Source organism: Erpetoichthys calabaricus, chromosome 1 (assembly GCF_900747795.2).
Source record: "Erpetoichthys calabaricus chromosome 1, fErpCal1.3, whole genome shotgun sequence".
In the NCBI taxonomy this organism is placed as follows: domain Eukaryota; kingdom Metazoa; phylum Chordata; class Cladistia; order Polypteriformes; family Polypteridae; genus Erpetoichthys; species Erpetoichthys calabaricus.
The window spans coordinates 268367674-268392868 of NC_041394.2; the positions used below are offsets into that span (position 1 = coordinate 268367674).

The 25195-nt window shown below is 36.3% G+C and overlaps 1 protein-coding gene across 1 annotated transcript in view; it reads right to left on the reverse strand.

The window, feature by feature from the left end:
• The window catches only part of LOC114661741 (voltage-dependent calcium channel subunit alpha-2/delta-1), a 754616-nt gene that overhangs the window by 454692 nt on the left and 274729 nt on the right, over positions 1 to 25195 (reverse strand). Inside the window, 1 exon segment of the mRNA XM_051920004.1 lies at positions 2788 to 2847. Within this exon segment, the coding sequence (XP_051775964.1) occupies positions 2788 to 2847 (60 nt within the window).

Genomic DNA, 25195 nt, shown 5'->3' on the forward strand with positions numbered 1-25195 from the left:
TCTTTTGTTAGGCTTTAAGAATAATGAGGGAATTAGCATTTGACATTTTGATAATAAATAAGATGATAATTACAGTGTTCCTATCAACTTGAAAACAATGTCCTTATCAGAATTATTGTGCAGGTAGGTGACTGCTTGGATTGGTAGATGCTTTACTGTAAAATATATTTTGGTGAGACCATTTCTTAATATTGTTATTTTCAGGCTGTCATTTGTCCCTGCATTTAGTCATATTGAAAAGATGTAAAATAATGGCAGTATTGCTTTCACATGGCCTGGAAATAATTTAATGGAAACAGCAAAGATAGCACAGTGGTTAACGCTACTACCTCAAAGCTCCAGAGTCCTAGGTTTAATTCACAGCCTGGTCAATGCCTGCAATGAGTTTGTAATTTCTCTCTGTGTCTCTGTGGAATTCAAGTTTTCATTCATTATTTCAAAGGCATGCAAATTAGATTACATAGAGGCTTTTGATTAGCTCACAATGAATAAATGTAGCTGTGTGTGTAAAACGGACTAGGATTCTATCCAGGACTGACTCCCTTCTTGCATCTGGTTCTACTTGGATAGTGATCCAGAAACAGATTATCAAGGTCCAATAAATGAATGAATGGGGTAATCAATTTTGGGTATAATTGTCTTTCCCTTGTGTCTATTAAGCCATGACTGCAAGGAACGTAGCATATTGTGTACATGTGCAAGGTTTCTTTATCTGCTCCTCCTAAACTAAGTTTCTATTAATTATTGATTATCATCATTAAAATAAACCCATCACTTAGTTATTTGTCTCTACTGCTATAATTGTTCTTGTTTATTGAGCAACATCTTGGTTCATGTCTAGTTTGGCACTCACATAAACCTGCTTTCCATAATTCAGATCTTCATAGTAGTATTAACCCCCTTGGACATGTCAAAGGTTCTGAAGGTTCTAATCACTGAATCCTAATGTCTTCTTTTCTTCTTTTCCCTCTACATTCAGCTCATATCTGTTCTTGAGGTATAAGTGTTGTTGCTCTACTCTTCCATCTTTCTTCTCATCTCCTATATATTTTCTCTCACTCCTTTTCTTCAACTTTTAAGCTAATGCCACTTTTTACATTGCTCTATGTAAGTCAACATACACGTTCGCATCAATATTCTCAGTTTGGTAGCATAACCTTCCTCTCATGTCATTTTCATAAACATCAACATATCTTTTAAAAGCACAAACTTACAATACATCCAATTTAAAAATGCACCTTTCTTCAAAATGTATCCTTTTTTACCCCCCATTCTCCCCCTTCCATTTGAATTGGTGTTGCTTCAGATTCCAGCCACCATTTCTTTATAGCAAACAGCACAGACATTTTTCTTCATATGCTCATATGTTCTGGGACTTCTCCTGATATTTGCATTTTGGTTGGCACTCTCTGGCTATCTCTCTGTGATTTTTAAAAATATTTCAGCCTTTATCATAAATATTTATTGTACTGGATCTAAAAGTGGCTTTATTTTTTGATTGCTGTAAAATCAGCATTTTAACATTTCCTTAGTTTCTTTCTCATGTGACCTTTTGAAAACTTCTTTCTTTAACTTAACTTTTTATTGTTATTTTTTATTTTTCATAGTGCAGCCAATGGATCATTTGGCTTCAACATTGGGAAGTGCTAATCTGTGGAACTGATCTGGAGCTGGATGACTGGTGGTCGCCATGATCTTGATTCTTAATTTTCTGATTGTCCTCTTTGTAGTGTTCATGCTGTAAGACATGACATGTGTTTTGCACCTCTGTCCCTGGATTATTGTGGCATTTATCTGAGATTCCTGGTGACCTCATTCACAGAATTTGTTTGGGATGAGTTGGGTTAACCTAAAGTAGCGTGGATGGAGGGTGAGCAGCATTAGGTGGTCTTAGGTTTTACATTGTTCAAAAACTGTTTGCGTTTGTTTTGTTCTCTCTGGTTGCTTGACTTCAATAAAAATTAGAATTAAAATGTACATGCCACTGAGAATATAATTTTAACTATTTGTTTTTATTTATATATTATATTGAATTGGTAAAATACTTATGCATATAATCTGTAGAATTTAGTCATGTCATCTACCAGGTTTCATTCTGCTTTCAGGTGAAGCTGGCATTTTCAAAGATACAACAAAAAATGAACCAAATTAACTCTATATCTGCACTTGTCAAGCTGAAGGTTTCTACAATCTAAATTTTCAGTGCATAACCTATGATGTATATGCTATACATAGGTGCTTGACTGGCAGATCTTACAATAAGACATGGTTGATTTTCTGTCAGAAAAAAATTTGATGCATCAGTCACAGGCTGAAGTACAATTACAGTAATGAGGTTCTTATTTTTCTACCAGACATAAAGATAAGGGCTTGCTAGTTAACACTGCTCCTTAGGTATTTCCTTTAATGATGTTTTCCATATAGTACTCTCCTGTATGTACAATTTAAAATTTACATTAATTACAACTACTAATTGACAGAATGTGTTTGCACCCATTGGTCCATTTTCAAAGCCTGCATAATCAGTGTTTGATGATTATCATTTATGAAGGTGCTGTGCTAAGAGAGCCTTAGCCTCAGTGTATTTAGGGATAATGAAATTAACAAAACAAAACAAACAAAATAAAAAAACTTCTTAAAATTATCTACAAGTCATAAATCAGTTATAAAACATTGTGTATTTTACTCAGTTTAAGTTTTATAATGACACACACTCCTTAATGTTGAGTGATACAAAGCAGAACACAAACATGTTGGATTAAACATTTTAGTAAAACAAATACTTACTGCAAATTCATTTTTCCACTGATGATCCATTTGAAATTTTTCTGCTTCTGTTGCAAGAGTCTGAAAAAAAGAACAAAATATATTATAAGTTTCTTTTAAAAAGTGATGGCCACATGTTCATTGTGTGTGTTCTATATGACTGCTGGAAGCAAGTTTTCCTTCCAGGAAGTTAATGCAGTCTGAACAGTTGCTCCATTTTCCTGATGGAGCAGTGAAAAAGCAAACCACCATAGCCAATTAAGGCAAAGCAGCACTTCTCTAATCCAAAGCTCTATTCAGGCTTTTATCTGGGGAGGGAGTCAGTCGTACACAATTTATAACAGGCTTACTCGCATGAGCCCTGTTTTACATAATAATGATAATATTGGGAAAGTAACACTGTATTGATGCCACATGATATTTTAGTTATAAATTAAAATGGGTTTCAGTGCAGGCCCCAAAAGACTTTAATTAAGCCTTATCAGTTTTAGGGAAAATTTATTTAGAGCATTTTAAAAATTAAAAAAAAGATTAAATCTTGTGCTCCTATATTTCCTTTCTTGGCCATGTGTGATGACTACAGATATATATATATATACTTAATTAAACTGACAAAATATGGCGCATGTCATTTTGACATGACATATTTAGTACAGTATACCCTAAATTATGTATTACACTTGAAGAATATTTTTATATTGCATTATTTTTTTATATTATATATTTTATATATGGTTATATTTTATATTTCATTACAGCAACTCAAAGTGATTCACAAAGAATATTTGAAAATGTTGCACTGTTTGTATACATTTTCTGAAAGAACACAAAATATTTGCCACCAAACACTTTGCAGCAAGAAACATTTTGGAATAGTCAATACAATTCAAAAATTATGAATTTATTTAGGCAAGATAACCTGATTACAAAAAGTAAATGGGTCTGCTTAACTGGAGCATTCAGAAACAGCCCTTAGGAAGTCATAAAAGCCAGTCTTATTAGAGCGGTCCTCTAAGAACAGAATGGTTGACTGGTTCATAGATCTCAGCATGGCATACCGACTTACAGTATATAACAAATATTGTATAACAAATCTCTCAAATCCATTTAAATGCCATACATAATATTAAGAAACCCTTGGGCCTTATAGCCCTTTTTATAAAAAAATGTGAACTATTAAATTATACTTTGCCATTTTTAATTCACATATACTGTATTTTTGATTGGATTTTGGGAAGAAAAACACTATATGCAAGAACTACTGAAAATTCACAATATTTTTATGTACATAGTCCTTTCCTGGTGTCTATCCCCTATTTATCATTACAGATAAATGTAACTTGATAAAAGTCAAAAGAAAGTATTTATTTTTCATCATCTGTGGGCATGTCTTCCCCGTAAACCCCACAGGCACAACACAGTCCCAAACAACACACAAATAAATCGCGATCCTCTCTTTCTTGCACCACCACTCCTCCCAGGCAACCTTGTCCTCCTCCACCCGACTCTGGTCGCTGACTCCTTTTATAGCCCACCTGGAAGTGCTCCAGGTGCTTGATCACCGAGTTCCAGCTGCACTTCAGGGTGTGACGAATACGTTGCCCACATGGGCCCAGGAGTCCCAGTTACAGCACCCCCTGGAAATGCCTGCGGGACCCAACAGGGCTGCACCCAACTCCAATTCCCATGGAGTCCTGCGGGAAACCGAGGCACCGCTCCAACCCAGGGGGGGCGGCCATCTAGCGTCCAGGGGAAGGTATTGCACTATCCAGGGCTGCTCACCCTGAATATAGAATGCCCAGCTGGGCATGGACCCCGGCCACCTGCCACAATATATTAGAGCACAACATAGGAACATGATGTTCAGCTCTTCTATATAATATACTGTATAATTGTAATGAGCAACGGGGTGGCAGTTACAACACACTTATCGAAACCCAAATCTGGCATTTTATTTCAAACTAACAAAACAACAACTCCAGATACAAGCTAAACCTTCCTGTTTGTTAGGCTACAGGAAATACCTGCTAAACTCCTTTTCACCTCTTCAACCCAATGGAAGTGTATCTCTCTGTCTTCCATCACATTCTGTTTTCAGCCACTCTACATATCATTCACTACCACATCATTCTGTCTAATTTCTAGTCTACATTTCTTGTGGCAGCTCCACCTCTGATACTCTCCTTAGAACAATGTTTTTTCGCTTGTTTCCATACATGTTTAGACTACTGGAGTTTTCTCTCCATCATCTTTCACCATGTCCCTTTCATCTTTACAATTACTCTAATATCTATTTTCTAGTCAATTCATTTTTTCACATTTTTACACACATTCATTGCCACATTATCATCTCTTGTATTTCCATTCTTTCAGCCTCCCTTCTAATTGTTCACATTTCTGCACTAAGCAACATTGCTGGTCTCACTGCAATCTTTATGTTTATGTTGGAAGCTATTCTCCTGACACAGAGCATTCTACAGCACTATTTTCAATTTTACTATCTCCAATAGATTTTCTGCCTAATTTTAAAACCTGACTGGAATGACAATCCACTGAAGAAAAATCTTGTATTATATGGCTCAAACATAACATCAGCATATTCTTTAACTCACTCAATCCAATTCACATTCTTGAGTGGGCTGGAGACTATACAACACCACTACACCCAAACTCATGACAGCTTCCAACTTCACAGGGGGTCAAACTGGAATCATCAACAATCCAAAAAGGAAGTCTTTGGGATGTGGGAGGAAATCCAGAGCATCCATAGAAAAACCTATGCTGACATCAGGAGAATGTGCAAACTCCATATATAGAATGGACAGATAAATGCAGGTCAATGGATTGGTGAGGCAGCAGCGCTGACCAATGAGCCGCCTTTACTTCACTTTATACTTTTCTTTCTTTAGTTAGAATACATATTTATTTTGTAATTTTTGAAAGTAATTTAAAATGTTTAAAAAATCAGAACACATACAATTTGTCTGAGTGCTTGGCAAGGCAGAGAAAATTTTGTTTTTAATTAGGTGGGATATTGCAACTGGACCAATTAGATCAATTTCCTGTATATTTTTCTTCATAATGTAATATGTATTTACTTCAATGATCAGCAAGATCTTCATCACATATGAGAAAGTTATATAAATAAGGTGGATAGGTTCAAAATATTTAAAAATTAATGCCAATTAATATATTTAGGTAAATACTTGCAAAAGGTCAATGAGATGTTTTCTTTTTGCTTAAAAACCTTAAGAAAATATCTGAAAGATATTAGGGAGTTTGCCTTGATATAGCTGAATTCATTTGCAGTTTCGTTATACTGTAGTTACAACTTTTTTGCCTGTAGCCATTTTGGATGACCAGCGCAATCTTATACCATAGTGTCACTACTACATATTCTGTAGTTCAAAAATGACAACTCCCATGTGAGCCCTCCAGAACACTCTATAAAAATCTGTTACATAGCAACATTTACTGAATATATCCCCTCTTAAGTACTAGATGGACAATTTACCATGGCTTTCATGATAAGCTGGTAAGTTCAGAAAAATTGTCCTTAATTGCATGCAGTAGTCTAATTAATGTTGACGTATAAAACATACATTCATTTTCACATTTGACAACAATCATTTCACAAACGTGAAAATAACTTTTTATCACAGTTAACAAATATGGTGTGAGATATTGTAGAATATTTGGTAAAAGCAACCCAGACCAGATTAGAATACTGCAACTAGGCCAGCTGAAGTCTTGGCTTATTTTAAAAGACCATAGACCCCCAAGAATTCAGTTGTTTCAGAATGCTGTCAACTCAACTGAGGATTTTGTATTTCTGTCTTGTCACAAGAGAAAAGATTTTTTTGAGATAGATCTTCTGAAATTGCAAATCATAAAACAGAGATCCAGACAGAAAGAAATTAGTTATTAAGACACAAGATGGCAGCCATCTTTACAATTGCGCTGCCATTAAATGTTTTTTATTACTGTTCACTTAAATGGATGTGCGTGATTATGTATATAAATGTATAGTTTTTATTTTTTAAATACTCTAAGCCTATTTTCAGATAAGAAAAAATGTATTTTTTCAACAAAGAGAATGAGAAATAACATTCAAACAACAAAGCTGACATTAAAGCTATATCATCTCACAAAAGGAAACATGAAAGAAAACACACTTGAATACATGACCTAATAGTCATTAAAATGACAATTGCTCAAGTGAAGAGAAATGATAGCACTATCAGTTAAGTCTTGTTTGTAACGATTACCATCCGGCTGACGGCGACACCATCTAAATGCTCCACTGGGAAGTGGACTCAGCTGCTTACTTCTGACAGTCTCTTTCCACTAAAGTGGAGAGTTAGCTGTCAGGTCTGCTTTCTAATCAAAGACAACTGAATAATTTAAAAGAACAAAGACAGTCTTCCATTTTTGCATTTTAATATTTTATTCATGTGAATTATCCCATAGAACAAAAGGGAAATTTAACTGCAGCTAAGGGCAAAGGGAAGTAAAATATAAAAAAAAATCCGAGGGCACCAGTAATAGATATATCTTAAAAGTATAGTTTTCCTATACATTGGATAGTATTTACAATATTCTGTTACAGGATAAGAATTTTATGTTGATAGCAATGAAAGTTCTTTCAGCTATTCTTTCATGTCCGATTCCAAAATTATCTACTTGAAAATCCACTTGCTTCATCTGTATCTCATCAGAAGCTAGGTTTGGTATGACTGATCTGAGACCAGCTATATTTTTAGCCATTGACGTGAGAGCTGAGTGACCCCTGAGCAGCTGCTGGTGATAACATACTGCTGAGACTAGCACCTGTGGGTAGAGGGGGTGGCAGCTCTCTAAGCTCTCGACGCACCATTCCAGGCTAATGCTAACCTCTCCTCTCCTTCTGTAGTCTCTCTGTTACAGTAGAGTGTACAGTAGTAAGCACTAAAAATAAACACACTTTCATCTGTTTGGACTTACTATATAGAATTCTCTCAGCTGAAATAATTAATGCCTAATGTACAGAGGAAGAAAATGCAGACTAGAAAAAAAGAAAGTGAGCAGTTCATGTCAAAAGACTAATGGAAATATATTTCATGGTAAGCAAGTGCTGAGTCACATTAAGAAAGGCAAACCACTTTATGTTATGCTTCACTTCATTATCTCTCTTCTCATGTTTCATAACACTAAATAAGCCATGAGATTCGTAAACCTCCTTTTATTTTCCAAAATCAGTTTTCCATTAACGCCTAGCTCTCTCTGTTTTTTTGAAATACATCCAGTATGTGTGTGATGTTCCAGATCTACTCTCTGAGTCCCTCAAAGCAAAGTGGTTCTACAATTCACAAATTACACATGGGTTTCATGTCACCTACAGTATATGTAGGAGAGTACTATAGCCTGACATCAAGTAAGTGGTCTACAATCCCATCATTGAGTTTCAACCGTGATAATGGGAAGACTGGAAGGTGTGATATTGAAATCAGGAAACATATTGTAGCATAGTTGTCTTTGTCTTTCATGTTTAGAAGCCCCACACCCAAATATACAGTGACCTGACTCTGTCCACCAGTATGTCCAGTAAGGGTTTCCTGAACAAGCGTAAGACAAGATAATGACTATGGAGGGAGAAGGGACAGATTTACAGTGAAGAAGAAAAATAACCAGCAAGCCATAGCAAATTTCATCGGTGCACACATATTTATGAAGATGAAACATTGAAACAATGGTGACGAGAACAGGCCATTCAGCCCAACAAGCCGATCCGCCCTATTCACCTCTAATTCAGGGATTTTTACTTTTGGAGCTTTATCTTGCTTTCCATATTTTTTACAGGTTACTTTAGAATACATTCCCTATTTACCCTATTTGCTCACATAATTTTAAAATCTTTTTAACTTTATTAATTTTATGAATCACATTACAAAGAATGAGACAAAACAAACAAGAGTTAAATCAATACCACTTTCCATATATTTGAGTTCTGTATCAAATGAAATCAATATCAGTACCTTTTACCTGCCCACTTTAAGCAGTTATGTGAACAAATTGCCTAATGTACCATAGTCCGTGGTATCTGCAGAAATATCAAAACGGTCAAAATTCTTCTGATCTAAAGAATTCTACTGTAAATAGTTACTATTGCAGGAACCCTATTAAGTAGCTGAAACAAGAGTTTTTTGTTTTACACTTAAAGTAGATAAATATACATTTGCAAACAGTCAAGTCACAGCATCCGTGTTTGGCATTACCTGTGGTACTGGAAATTTAATATTTTTCTTACAAGTAATTTCTCTAATTTCATAGAATGCATTTCTTTCTATTAATATATTGTGCAATATAGTAAAGAGGCAGAGTGTATTCTACTGTACTATAAGTACAGTATACAGTATGTACTTATATATGGTTGTTAGTTCTGGCGCCGCCGAGAGTGGCAGACTTTTCAGCAGCTCCGTGTATGACTGTATGTGTATGTGTACTTTTCTACTTTTATTTTTCTATTTTTATTTATTGATCACTCCTATCACTTTATTTTATGTGGATTTGTTCCTTGGACACACTTACTTTTACAACGTGGGCATGGATTTGTACACGCCGAGACTCTTAGTGAATTTCCCCTTGGGATTAATAAAGTATCTATCTATCTATCTATCTATCTATCTATCTATCTATCTATCTATCTATCTATCTATCTATCTATCTATCTATCTATCTATCTATCTATCTATCTATCTATCTATCTATCTATCTATCTATCTATCTAAAACACTTAACAATTTGTGTTTTAATTATCTGGAAAATGATCAAAGTGTACAAACTGATAGTCAGTCTTTAACCATTTATTTGTTTATATTTTATTTTATTTTTTAGTATTGTCATCATTGGATAAAATGATGTAATTCCAGCTACTCCACTGCTGGATATATTTTGTTGTTTTAGGCTCATTGTTAATCAGCAGTCTTTTAAGGGAAAACAAGACAATTAAAGTCTGTGAATCTTAACAAACAAGTAAACTCAAAGGAAGGGGAAAAAAGGAATTAACTTGTGCAGTAAAAGGTATGGCTGTTAACAGAGCAGTACCAATCATGCATAAGACTGCAGAGAGCTGACATAAGCCATCTAAACATCTCTGTTGATAGTCATAACTTTAAATGGACAAGATAATTCCTTCTTTTTCCCTGCACTTGAGTTCTCGTGTTTGTTGAGATTTAGCCATCTAATCAAATTGTGGCTTATTCAAGTTTGTCAACTAATTAACAACACATATTTGTTTCTATTTAAGTAGTTTGTAGGAATAAAAATCAGCACAATCACACAATGATTACCACTGTTGCCTTACAGTTCCACCATCCTGGGTTCAATCCCACACCCAGTTCCTATACATATTATCCCTATGTCTACCTGATTTTTATTGCCAAGGATTATGTAGGAGTTTATTTACAACATTTCAAAGATATGAGTGTTAGGTTAAATGGCAACTTTAACTTTGTATACATATGAGTGTGTTTATGAGTGGGCCTTATGATTGTTGGTTCCTGCCTTCTTGACCTTGCTACTGGGGTACATTTTGGCCTTCTATGACCCTGCATTGGTTTAAGGCAGGTATGTGAATAGCATGTTTTAATAATAAGTAGCCACCATAGACCCCAATGGCCAGAACTAAATACTATCATTCTAGAATGACCTACTTAACTGATTATCTAATCAGGATAGGAATTCGAAAATAGTAGGGCAAACACCACCACTCGGCCAATTTTGAGTGGTCAACCAAATGAACACACTCACGTTTCAGATTTGTAGGCACACCAGAGTACCTGGAGTAAAAACCAAGTACAGTAATCCCTCCTCCATCGCGGGGGTTGCGTTCCAGAGCCACCCGCGAAATAAGAAAATCCGTGAAGTAGAAACCATATGTTTATATGGTTATTTTTATATTGTCATGCTTGGGTCACAGATTTGCGCAGAAACACAGGAGGTTGTAGAGAGACAGGAACGTTATTCAAACACTGCAAACAAACATTTGTCTCTTTTTCAAAAGTTTAAACTGTGCTCCATGACAAGACAGAGATGACAGTTCCGTCTCACAATTAAAAGAATACAAACATATCTTCCTCTTCAAAGGAGTGTGTGTCAGGAGCAGTGACTGTCACAGAGATAGAGAGAAAAGCAAACAAATCAATAGGGCTGTTTGGCTTAAGTATGCGAAGCACCGCGGCACAAAGCTGTTGAAGGCGGCAGCTCACACCCCCTCCGTCAGGAGCAGACAAAGAGAGAGATAGAGAGAGACAGAGTTTGTTTTTCAAGCACAAATCAATACGTGCCCTTCGAGCTTTTAAGTATGCGAAGCACAGTGCAGCATGTCGTTTCAGGAAGCAGCTGCACAAAAGATAGCAACGTGAAGATAATCTTTCAGCATTTTTAGACGAGCGTCCGTATCGTCTAGGTGTGCGAACAGCCCCCCTGCTCAATCCCCCTACGTCAGGATCAGAGAAAGTCAGCGCAAGAGAAAGAGAAAAGTAAGCTGAGTAGCTTCTCAGCCATCTGCCAATAGCGTCCCTTGTATGAAATCAACTGGGCAAACCAACTGAGGAAGCATGCACCAGAAATTAAAAGACCCATTGTCCGCAGAAACCCGCGAAGCAGCGAAAAATCCGCGATATATATTTAAATATGCTTACATATAAAATCCGCGATGGAGTGAAGCCGCGAAAGGCGAAGCGCGATATAGCAAGGGATTACTGTAGACACTGAAATAATGTCCAGATTCCTCACCAATAGTTCAAGATTTGAACCTGATCTCCTGGAGATGAGAGTAACCATTCTTAGCTGCTGTGCCCTACTCTTGTATTAGAAGCAATAACTGAAAGCCAAAAAGTGCTTCTTTCCAAATTTAAAAGTAAAATAATCTTGTTAGACTTTACCTCACAGGTGGCACAGTGGTAGTGCTGCTGCTTTGCAGTAAGGAGACTGTGGAAGATTGTGGGTTTGCTTCCCTGTTCCTCCCTGTGTGGATAGTGCTTTGAGTATTGAGAAAAGCGCTATATAAATGTAATGAATTATTAATATTATTACCTAAGTCAATGCAGGAGGCTATTTAGCTGAATGTTGATGAGAAAAAAATCAAGACAAATTCCTAAAATTATTTTTCCAAATAAAGTTGTTTGTGTCCAAAAGTGTTTTTTTTTTTTAAAGTTCAAGCCCCTTTTAAATGTTACTGAGTATGAATTGTAACTTAGAACCCAGTGGCCTGAGAATTTAAATGCTTCTATGGATTTATAATTAAATTTGAGGAATAATTTTTAGAATGGTTAATGTCTTGTAAATTCTTCTCTTTCAGTATACTAGTATAAAAAAATCTCTACAAAAGGTTGCTCACTTCAAGATTTCAACATGTATTATTGAAGGAAATTAACTAGACAGTTTTCGATATATTGCGGCTGCACCTCACTCCATGACATGTGACACATGTCACAAGATATCGTTTTCTATAACTCATGGTATGTGATAGGGAGGAAAGAACGAAACGAAAACATTTTCCTCAGTTCATTCAGGAGGTAATAATAACTACACTTTAGACATGTTTTAGATCTGCCAACACTTGTCAAACAATAAGACACCTTGCAATTTGATTAATCGTCTTTTCTTGACATTCTCTCCCCTAACCAACAAGGCTTCAATTTGCAGCTGGTGAGTCCATTTTCAATTGTTTAATGTCAAAGCACGTCAATCATATATGGAAAGGTGGTGGCACAGCCTACAATGTCCGAGAGCTGAAAGTCAGAAAGTCAAGGTGCCTGCAGTGCATTGTTAAAGCCTTGACACCATTAGAAAAAGACATATTATGTACTGGATTTGTTATTAAAGTTCTTATAAATCAATGATAATATGCTTTTCTCACAGCAGAAATTCTTGTTAGAACATTTATTGATGTGGTTTAAGATTTGTGAATGGTTTTAAATTTTAAACTGTTTTTCCTGAAGTACTGGTATTTTAAATTACTAATAATGATAACAATTGTGAAAAAGAAAACTGTATTCTACAGAGTGCTTTGCACATGTATATATTACGTGGACTGCCTACGCCTTCTTTAGGCAGAACTAAAAATACCTACATTTGCCTTCCCTGAAAAGGCATAAAACTATGAAATGTGGATATCCGTAAGGAACAGTATTAGCTAGGAGTTCTATTATCTAAGATCATACAGTTAGCTATCATTCTACTGTAGGTATCCCAGGCTATTAAAACAGTATGCCTAGAATATTTGGGCATGTAAAACAGATTTCATGCATTTCCACTTAGGAAAATCAAACCAATTAAAATGTGGAATGTAGCTGGTAAAACTGTCAGTGTAAATGATGTAAACTAATAAAAAAAGCTGGATTTTTTTTACTTTCTGAATGGTACAACATGGAAATAACTTTTTAACATGGTTTATGCAAAATTGATAAAACTGCAAAGCTCCCTAACCTGAAGATTAGTTATAAGTATAATTTTAAAGATATAATTGTATTTTTTAATTCTTCTTGTTAAAGGATCTGCAGAAGGATACTTTTGCACACTGTATCTCTAAGAAAACCTGTTAAGGTTGTGTTAATCTATCAGATCTGTATTGTTATTCCGTATTCAATGAAGATAAAAGGTAGGCTGGTGTGGGTTTCCATGACAACCATTCCAGTATTGACATGCTAAAGGTTAGTAGTTGTTATTAAATTCTTCCTCTTGCCAACAAAGAAGTGGAATTTACACTCGTAACAGGAGTGAAGGCTGTACTAACTGATATTATAGTTTTACCTTTCAACCCCTATATACTGCAGGAAATGCCTATTAGTTTTTTCTTCAGTAGCAGGAAAATTTTAAACCTTATTTAACTGTAGTTTAAAAGGTCACAAACAGATTTATGACACTATTGTTCAAAAAGATTATTTAAAATTTACAATAAAAATATAGAAGAGACTGTACCTCAGCATTCTACAGTATAAACACACCAACAGAGTAAATGTAACAATTCCTATTAACCCATAATACATACTTTTGGGATTGAAGGGAAAAACCGCTGTACTTATACAAAAAAAAAACAAAAAAAATATGCAGGCATGGGAAAAACATGCAAACTATAGGCTAATAGCACCTGGGCATGTTATTCAAACCAACAACCCTGAGTCTGTGAGGCAGGAGCACTAACCATTGCATTACCTTACTTACAACAGAACTGTGCTGTGTAATCTGATGTGGTTTTTCATGCTGGGGATGGTGTTTCCCAAATATACAATACTAGCTGTGTAAGTCCGTGTTGTAAAAAGAACAGGGTCCTAGAAACTATTGAAATTGTCAGAAAAAAAAATGAAATGTTGAGATGTCAGGTAATTGAAAGATTCTTCGGAGGTTTCATTTTGCCAGCATGCTCGTCTCACTTGTGCATTAGCGGCGGGAGGAAAAGTAAAAGGGATACCGTTTTGCTGATGTGCTTGCTTTGCTCCTGTATTAGCCGCTAAGCGAGTGACTCTTTCTTTGGAGGTTTCGCTTTGCCGACGTGCTGGCCTCGCTTGCATATTCTCAGAGGTGGAGCCCTTACCCACGACTCCACCTCTCACTTCCGGGCCGGACAGACACACACACTGCCACACGTAGACGTTTATATACACCATTCTTGACAAACACATCTTCAATTGTAACTGATCAGCCTTCCAAACTGCTCTCTAGGGATCTCTGGTGTAAATCCAAAGTGAAGTTTCACACATGACCCTTCTGTTGCCATGGTCCACTGATGAATGTATGGGACCTGACCCCCTAATGTTAGTCCTCAGCTGCTGTTACAGATTACATAAAAAAAGACATATGTTTACATGTACAAAATCATACCACTTGTAAAGTGATGTGGAATGCTGTTCACTATAGAATAATGCTATGTAAAAAAAAAATTCATTTTTATTGAAAAAGCTGCAGAAGGCCACTTTTTAAAGATCTGCATGTGATTAAAACTTAAATTCTTTAGCAGAACTGTAAAACAAAACTTTTTTATTGTTACCAAAATACTTTGCGTCATAATAATTTGAATCTGGGCTAGGTAGCAAATATATGTATGATAAGGTACTTTGCATTTTAATTCTTCAATATTAATTTTGCAGTATTTGCTTTTATCTAACCTTGGTTTTTATAGCCCTAAAGGCACAGATGCTATATAATAAGCATAAATCACCAATAATACATACAGTGGAGCATGCTTTTTAGGTGGTACGTTTTATGATGGTGCCGATAACTTAAACCCTTAGACTAATGTTACATCAGACACTGAAGCAAAAGAGCCATGAAAGGCTGCTTTTCTGCTTTCATGTTAATAAAAATATTTTAATTGTTTGTACACATAAAACCTATGAATTGTGTGAATGATCTCATTTTTATTAAAGCCATTATCTCTCCTTCACTATCTGGTGTAACCGCATCTTAAATGTCCACAGCACAAATTGAATGGTTGGCAAAACAACAAAAAAGTACTTTTCTATGCTAAGTGAATCAAAATGATTTTGTGGCTTACACAGAGTAAAGTTAGAAACTACTGTTAAACTCTTGTTAAACTACTCTGAATAACTCCAGCTGACCTTTACTTTACATAGCCATACTTTCATTTAATTATGAAGAAATGTAGGAAACTATATATATATTGCATAATGAGCTTGTGATCAGCACAGTATTTTTGTGCTTTTACTGTATGTAATGTTTTAGTTTAGGTTTATCATGTTCGCAAAGGTTTGCAGTATTCTAGGCTTAAAAATGAAAGTGTTAACCCATCTGTCCATTTTCTAAATCTGCTGTGCTTTACAAAAAGAAACTGAATTGGATTTTAATCCATCTAGCCTTATATGATGATCAGAGGTGGGTAGTAACGAGTTACATTTACTCCGTCACATTTACTTGATTTACTTTTTTAAAAAAATGTACTCCTAAGAGTAGTTTTACTGCACCATACTTTTTACTTTTACTTGAGTACATTTGTGAAGAAAAAGCGCTACTCTTACTCCGCTACATTGGGCAACACTCGACTCGTTACTTTTTTCCATTTACACATTACATACACTGTATTTTTGCCAAAGAGAAGTCGCCAGTGGATCTACTGCATGACTGTTTCACCAATCAGACATAGCAACAATAATCACATGACTACGTTTCACCAATCAGACGTAGTAACAATAATCACATGACTCAGTTTCACCAATCAGACGTAGCCATGCTGTCACATGCCCACACACAAACTTCTTGCATCTGCAGCCTGTGAGAGACTTTTAGTCATGCGGGGCTCCTGTTCACTGCTAAACGGTCACAGCTTCACTGCAAGAACCTTGAGAGCCAACTCCTGCTGAAGCCTAACCATCACTTCACTGAGTGAAGAACAAACACGTTTTAACCAAACATGCACAGACACAGACAGTCAAGATAAAGTGAGACTTCTTGTACGTGAACAAGCTGCCTTGTTCTAATGTTATTTTCTATCAGCTGAGCTTTGGAGGGCAGGTGTGTGCTGATGCTGGTCCCCTACAGGCTCTTTTCTTTTCTCCTTTTCTTTGATTCCCTCTTCTTTTTTTGTGCCAACCTGTATATATACACTCCCGTCTCCGTGGGCCTTAATCACACGCCGCAGAAAGCCAATGAAGCAATTGAGAATGATCTCGCTCCAGCTACCTCATTAACTCCACATGGTCGTGCAATTGTGCCTACAGAGAGTTACATGGCTTTTTTTTTTTTTTTTTTTGAAGCTGTGGACCTGCTACACCACAAACTGTACAGAATATCTTGTCACTGTAGTAGTTTGCACTGTTCAAACATACATGTTACCTATCTGTAGGTATTGGCTTCAAAAGCTTTGTTGTGAAAAACTGAGATGGAACTTTGTGTTATTTGTGCATCTTTATTTTGTAAAGATGTTATTTATTTTTACTCATTTTTTATTTTATTATTTGGAAATAGCAGAATTTGCACATTATTTTATATTTTTGTCTATCTTATTACAACATTTCTAAAAAATAAATAATTTATTATGTTCAAACAGTTACTCAGTACTTGAGTAGCATTTTCACCAAATACTTTTTTACTCGAGTAATTTTTTGGATGACTACTTGTTACTTCTTCACAGCTTAGAATGTTATAACTGTCTCTACTATAGGTTATAACTGTCTCTACTGTAGCTTTAAACTACAATTAATTGCATTGCCAGTAACATGTACTCATTGAATGGCTTTATAGTTTCGTCAGTATTGATAGCTTTGGATCTTGCAAAGTGTTAATTCTACAGAAAAGTTTCTGTGGTTAAAATCAAGGTTAGCCTTGATTAAGACAAAAGGGCATGTCCTACTCTGAGAGGCTCAGGTAATTAAACTTGTATAGTCTTCAGTGGAGAAAGTTGTGTGGAAACCTAATCCATGTTTTCACAATTCTCAGATTCTTTGATAGAGCTGATCCACTGCACCTAAATCCTGTCTTTAAACAGCAACACAAATGCTCAAATATATAGATGGAAATTTAACACTGAAACCAGGAAGAACCTCTTCATGCAAAGAACTACCAACTCATTTACTTGAAGAGGAATTCTTGACAGCCTTTGTAAAATATCTAGATTCAAATATTAAAACAACCAATAAATCTTATAGACTGAATGGTGTCCTCTCTCATTATGAACAGAACAAATGAACAGAACAAATAAGACATCCTTCAGTTTACATTAACCCAGTACTGGATGAGGAGGCTTAAAATACAATTGGATATGTAAAATCAATTCAAGTTGTATACAGACTTCTTATGCAGTCTGCTTGTGTAAACAGAGACACTTGACAGCACCCTACTGAGTTCACAGGAGTACCACTACTAGTTCCACTCTGATTATTAGAACACCCCAGACACTAATACATCTCTACAAACACATAGCCAAGGACCATTTTCTGACTTGTGCTATTTGTTGCTCTCGATTTCATTGCTAAGGCACTGGACAAAATTGATTAAGAAATATGGATGGAAAGAAAAGGTTAAACTCTCAAAGCAGTGTGTCCACGTAAAGAGAGAACCAACAGGGCACCATGCTCATCATAAAATATTCTTTTGATTGTAGCAGTGGCTAATGGCATATTGAGAACAAGAACTTTTCCAGTTTGGTTCTTGAAAATTGTGTGTGTAGCTGGCAACAAAATAAAGCATTGTTTTTTTTAAAAAAACTCTTCCAAGCAACAGTCTGTTATGAATGTACATTTACATCAGGCTCATTGTTATGAAAACAAGCCCTCTACAACACACATTACAACTATTCTAAAAGTTCAGAAGTGAAAAAGCTTGGGTTTTATGAGTAAAAATGATCAGAGCAGTAACTCTAATAGAAAGTAATTAGTGGAAATCCACTGTAAAATGTACAAATATATTTCTTTTCGGCAACCCCTGGTGACTGAGCTTGTTTTACAAATATCCTTACAAGATTCAATCCTATCTGCTGACACTTCAACTACAAACAAAATGAAACAATTAAGTATACACGTTGAAAAAAGGGATGGATGGCATGAAGGAAAAACAAAAACCTTAACTTCAATGCACTCATTGAATATTTTTATTTCAGGAAACTGCTGAGAAATTATGGGGTTCTGGAGAAGACTACCACCACCATCCAAAACTCTTACATGGGGAGGATTTCCCGTGTGGTCCATGGCGGCCATCTCACAAACTCCTTACAAGTTTTCATCAGGCAGTGTTGCTTACTGAACTCCTTTTTGCTCTTGCTGGCAATATACTGGGTCATGATGGCATCCACAAGACAAAAGAGAAACAGATCCAGTGGACGCCCTAGCCCTGAATGATTTAGACTTTGCAGATGATGTAGCCCTTCTCTCCCATACACAGCAGCAGATACTGGAAAAGATTGACATCATCACAGCAAGGTCCTCAAGGTTAATTCTGCCAGCATGTTCCCCGTCATGCTGGAAGGCAAAGAGATGGAAGAGGTGGAAAACTTCACCTACCTTTGCAGCGTCGTTGACGAGAAGTGGAGGACAGAATTGGCAAGGCAAGGGCAGTGCCCCTGCAAAGAACACCTGGGGCTCCAGGGACCTATCCATATCAACTATTATCAGGTGTTATAACACCAATGTAAAGTTAGTGATTTTGTATGATACAAAGATATGGAGAACAACTCTTTCCACCACCAAGAAAAAATAGACATTCATCAATGCCTGTCTGAGAAGGATTCTTCAAATTTGTTGGCCTGCACAATCCAGTCTCTAGTACTACCTGACAAGCTCTTTCATGGAATCCCAGACAAGAGGAGCAGGGGCCAGCCAGGAAACACCTCGCACCATGACCTGGAGGTGGACATGAAGGGGATAGGCCACACCTGGAGACAGCTTAAGTGACTAACCCAAGATCATGAAGCTTGGAGATCTCTTGTCAGTGGCCTATCCCCTGCACAAGGTAGTAGGCATTAAGTAAGTTAAGACTGTATTTTTAGCATTTTTCTATATATTAGTTCATATTAATTGTCTGTAGTTGATTGCAACTGTATTTTTTTTGTTATTTAGATTGTGTTTAAATAATAACATTTATTTCAGTAAAATTGAATTTTTTTGATTTGTTACATGTTGCATCTCTTATCATTTAATTGTATTCACTTCATTTCCATTTCCATTTTTCCATTTTTTTATTATTTCTTATTTGTATATTTATGTTATATACTTTATACCATTGTTAATTCATTCAGACTAATGCATGGAAATTGAGCTGTTTTTTCACTGCTATACACAGACTCAGTATTTATATAGAAGGACTTTTGTACTGTGGTTTCATGGTGCTACTGTGACTTTCATACCTGGTCAGAGCTCTGTTAACAAGGTTTCTGGAGAGATGTAAAAAAGCCTGGGGAGGAATATGTGTGAAGAGCTTAGTAAAGATTATAAAGATTAAAAAGGAAAATAAAATGAGACACAAAACTAGTCTTCTCATGGAACAAGATTAGAGGCCATGTAGGATCCTTTTTGAGTCAATCATGATCTGAAGGCAGGACCCTTAGTAACATGTGAAGCTGGCCTCTGCTTCACTTTTTTATAATCTTTAGCTAAGTGTACTGTTATCCATCAGTCATCTCATCTATATTTTTAATGTTCAGGGTCACTCTTTGGGTCAGTTCTGTGCAGAAGAATGAAACAGAGACAAAGACATCTGTCCACTAGAGGGCACACTTTTGTAGACATCTGCACTGGCTTTAAGAATTTGACAGAAATTTTTGTTTCTTAAGAATTTTAGATTTTGGAAGCTTAATTTTTTAACTTGTTTTAATTTGTTTTTACTTTTTTACTAGTTTTTTACTATGTTTAAACTTTATGTGACTCGTGTCATGAAGATTTATTAATAAATTACAGTACACAGTAGCCTCTATGTCTGAGATAAGGATTTGATCAGGAACAAATGTGGTTAGTCTTCATTTCAATATTCTGGTTTTGACTGGCAGCTTTTTTGCATTGACTCAGATTTTGTTTTAGTGTTTTGGCTGTGATAAAATAGAAGAATTTTGATAAACAATTCTTGTTGAACAATAATTACAGTTTAACCTCTCAGCTTTAAAAAAAGAAACTGAAAACTCTTCGCAAAGGCTAACTTCTGTTTCCAATCAATCTTGAGTCTTTGAGAAAGTGGTTTTTATTATCTAATTTTATTTCTAAAAGAAATGCACTCCCCTGGTTAGCTGATTTAAACATCATAGCAGTTATTCTTAAATACTCATTGCCAGAAGATTACCAATGTCGGTCATTTTGTGGAAAAAACAGGTGATTGGCGTGCACATTTCAGAGCTTGCAGGCCACTTTGTGTTCTAACCTGCACATCTTTTTGGGAGGAAAACCCCAATACTTGGAGAAAAACCCACTCACACACAGAGAAAGCATGCAGATTCCATATAAGCATACAATTCGAACTTCTTTTCTCAGAAATCTTTTCTCAGAAACATGTGTTTGAAATATGCATCCATTGACTGTCAGATCTTTGTTTGCTCAATGTATTCTTGAATTTAACAGCCAGGGCCGGAAATGTATTTGCAGTTATTTTATGCAGTTGAAATACACTATATGGACAAAAGTATTGGGACACACCTCTTAATTATTTAGTTCAGGTGTTTCAATCAGACCAATTGCCACAGGTGTATAAAATCAAGCACCTAGCCATTCAGTCTTCATTCACAAACATTTCTGAAACATAATGGGTCGTTCTGAAGAGCTCAGTGGCTTCAAGCATGGTACTGTGATAGGAGCCACCTTTGCAATAAGACAGTTTGTGAAATTTCTTCCCTGCTGGATATTCCACGGTCAACTGAAAGTAGTATTATTAGAAAGTGGAAGCGTTTATGACCAACAGTAACTCAGCCATGAAGCCGAAGATCACGTAAAGTCACAGAGCCGGGTCAACAACTGCTAAGGTGATTCCATAGCTGAAGAGTTCCAAACTTCACTGGCATTAATATAAGCACAAAAACTGTGTGGCAAGAGCTTCATGGAATGGGTTTCAGTGGCTGAGCAGCTGCATGCAAGCCTCACATCACCAAGTACAATGCCAAGAGTCACATGGAGTGGTGTAAAGCACAACGCCACTGGACTGTGGAACAGTGGAAACATGTTCTATGGAGTGACGAATGATGCTTCTCTGTTTGCCAGGCAGATGGGTGAGTCTGGGTTTGGCCGATGCCTGGGGAACGTTACCTGCCTGACTGCATTCTGCCTATTGTGAAGTTTGATGGAGGAGAGATAATGGTATGGGGCTATTTTTCAGGGTTTGGGCTAGGCACCTTACTTCCAGTGAAGGGCAATTTTACTACTTCAGCATACTAAGCCATATGAACAACACTATGCATCCAACCAGTGGAAAAAGTTTGGGAAGGCCCTTTTCTATTCCAGCATGACTGTGCCCCAGTGCACAAAGCAAGGTCCATAAAGACATGGTTGGATGAGTTCAATGTGGAAGAACTTGACTGGCCAACACAGAGTACTGACCTCAACCCCATCGAGCACCTTTGAGATGAACTGGAACAGAGATTGTGAGCCAGGCCTTCTCGTCCAACATCAGTACCTAACCTCATAAATGCTCTGGAGATTGAATAGGCACAAATTCCCACAGAAACACTCCATAATCTTGTGGAATGCCTTCCAAGAAAAGTCTAAGCTGTTATAGCTGCAAACGGGGAGAGCAACTCCATATTAAAGTCTATGTCTTTGAATGCAATACCATTAAAGCCCCTGTTGGTGTAATGGTCAGGTATCCCAATACTTTTGTCCATATGAAGTATGTTTTGCAAATCCTGAAACTGTCAGAACTCCTAATTATGAGATAACTTAGTTTGCATGTATGGGATACAATATCTTTAAATGCACTGGATGTTATTTCAAAATGTCTATGGAAACTATTAAAATGGAGTATTTTAACTTCAGAACTCTGAAAATAGGCAGTTATTGCATTACTCTATTTATTTGTAATATCTGAAAAATGTAATTGAGTTTTATTGTAAAAGAAGGTAGACTAAAAATGTTGATGCACAACAAGCAGCATGGGCCACCCCTTGCTAGGAAATACGGGGTATTGACTTTAATTATTAGGATATCAGAGTTTGGAGAAGATTGGAGAAAGACAGACAATCCAAGTGAGCAAGAGCAGAATGGGAAGGAGTAGAATAAAAACTGTTGCATAGCTGTTGTTTTAGAGGCTTTCACCATGGTCCTAACAGAAAGAAGCAGCACAATTGTTAAATAAATAAATAAGATCAAATGATAAAAGGATAAATTAAAATTTTTGTGTTGCATTATGATTTTTCATCTGTTTGTTACAATATTTAATGTATTTTATGTTACAATATTTAATGTATTTTATCTACTGTCTACTCATTACCTTGATTATTGGCAGAATGACAGGGTACATATTATCCTAGGAGTTAGTGGCAGAAATCATGTCTAGATAGGACACCAATCTATCTCAGAGTAAGAAGAACAAGTACAGTGGAGTCAACTAACCTGGAAGCATGGCTTTGGAACATGAAAGAAAAATGTAAGAAGCATGAAAGAAAATTCAAGATTTACACAGAATGAAGTAAATTAAACTGCAGTCATGATGGGCCAGCAGTTATACCAAAATGCATCTTAAAAATGCATTCTTAAATACCACTAAAAGGCAGTTTAACTAACCATATAACAACAAGCAACATAAGTATTGATATATGTTTGCTTTAATATATTGCAATGATTAAAATCAGTTTTATAATGAACTATCACAGTGTGGTTAAATTGTATTAAAATAAATAACTATTTATTTTTTGTATTCTAACTATCTGTTTTTATCTTTCATATTAAAATGATGTAAATCCACAGGAGCTGTTGATTTACTGATCAGACTACATCCCCAACCTAACCTGCAGTCAGCAATGCTGGACAGTAAGTTAAAGAACTAAGAATGCATGTACAAGCAGTCGGTTCCTGAAAAAGGTTTCTGGGCTCACTCTTTATGATAGGATGAGAAGTTCTGCAGTATGGAAAAACCTGAGTGGAACTGCTTCTTCTCCAGATCAAGGGGAGCTAGCTGATATAGTGTGGGTACATAATTACAATGCCTCTTAGGTGTCACTTATGGTAGACAGACAAGGCACAGCCCACTGAGAGAAAACTGTGATGCAGAACAAGAACACACTGGATGGGTTATACCTCTAAATTATAATGGCTGTGTTGGGGTATTTTTCAAGAAGCTGTGGAGAATGTTCCTTGGGATAGAGATTTTTTCATTGTCCCAGCTCAGTATGTGGCAACTTTAACTCTCACTAAGAAAAGAGGACTCATAAAATGATAATAATGATGATTAAAATGCTAAACCTCACTGGAAAGTATGGAGGCTACTTTTGCTTTTTGGAATATATTCTCTCCAGAAAAGTAAAAAACACTACAGACTAACTCATCAAAGTTTCAGTTCTTGGAAAACAGCTTCAAAATAATATACTGTGAGTCGGTAGTTTGAATGTGGAACCTTAAGGTGTAAATAAAAATGTGCAATGGAGGCTATCCAAGAATATTTGGTTTATGGCAAATTTGTCATGGCTATCTAGTCATGGAGAAAAAAAGCTGTCATACACTCACGTTTACTGAGGTCTTTTCCATTTAGCCCAATGCCTCATAAATTATTTATTGTACAGAACCCTGTCAAGGCTGAGATTAAGATGTTCTCTTACTCACAAGAGGCCAATTCATCATAATAACTACATGCATTTAGAAAAAAGAACACATAGTGCAGTGCATGGATGATAAAATTATACACAGTTGAACATATTTTTGAAAAATCCCTTTTGCCTCATAAAAGCAATCCCTTGCACTGTGCAAGTAAAACCATAATTGTGCATTCCATACTCAAATATTAAGGACTATCACTAAAAGCATGGTGTGGAGTCATTTCTTATTAGTAATATATTGTATGCTATATATTGTTCAACTCATAAAAATACAATGAGCTATTTCTTTATTTGATCCCAGCTAATTTTTCTCTTGTTTCAAAAATAATACAACTGCAGGATTCATAAAATACACATTTCATTATAATCCAGAAACAATGTGATTCAGTTTTTCAGTAATAACCATAAGACATACACAGCAGAGTTGCTGGCATGTAAGGTTTTCAAATTTGCTTTGGTTTGTAAAAAGTGCGCCAATTAACCAAACTTGTCTCTTTAGGACATGGGAGTATGCAAATCAAAAAATGTACTGAAAATATTTTTTAAGTATTTGTGTTTCCTTGTTATACTTGTGTTTGAGTGCCCTGTTTTTCAACCCACATCCTAAATATGTGCAAATAAGATGGAAACTCTAAACTGACCTAATTATAAACCTGTGTATGTGGAGGTGCCCCGGCACCTAGGGTCACTGTCATGGGCTCCAACCTTTGTCATTCCAAAATATGAATATAAATTTATTTTCATGTTACACATTTGCATGTGCATAAAATGTAAGTTTTATATATACAGTATCAATTTTGTGAGGTTAGGACCACCCTCAATGGGATGGCATGCCGAAGCGTGCTTGCCACGTCTGTGGAGGACTGCTTCTGCGTTGCTGAGGCAACCACAGGTTCGCAGCACAGCGCCGTGGAAACAACAACGAGCCAATCGAGATCATACTATATGCTCCTGTCGCCGATGGAAGATGCAAAGGACATTATAAATGCAAGGAACAGCATAACTTGGCCACTGACCTGGCCACGACTATGCCCATTTGCTGTGTCTGTGTATAGGAGAGTGGTAGTTCCCGCTGCAATAAATAACCCTGCTGTTCCTGTTTCTAGATGAATAAAGCTGGCTTTGCTGAAGTACTCAGCCTCATGTTTTGGGGTGCAAGACAATGACTCATACGTCACATGGTACCAGAAGTGGGGGCTTGCAGCAGTGGAACCC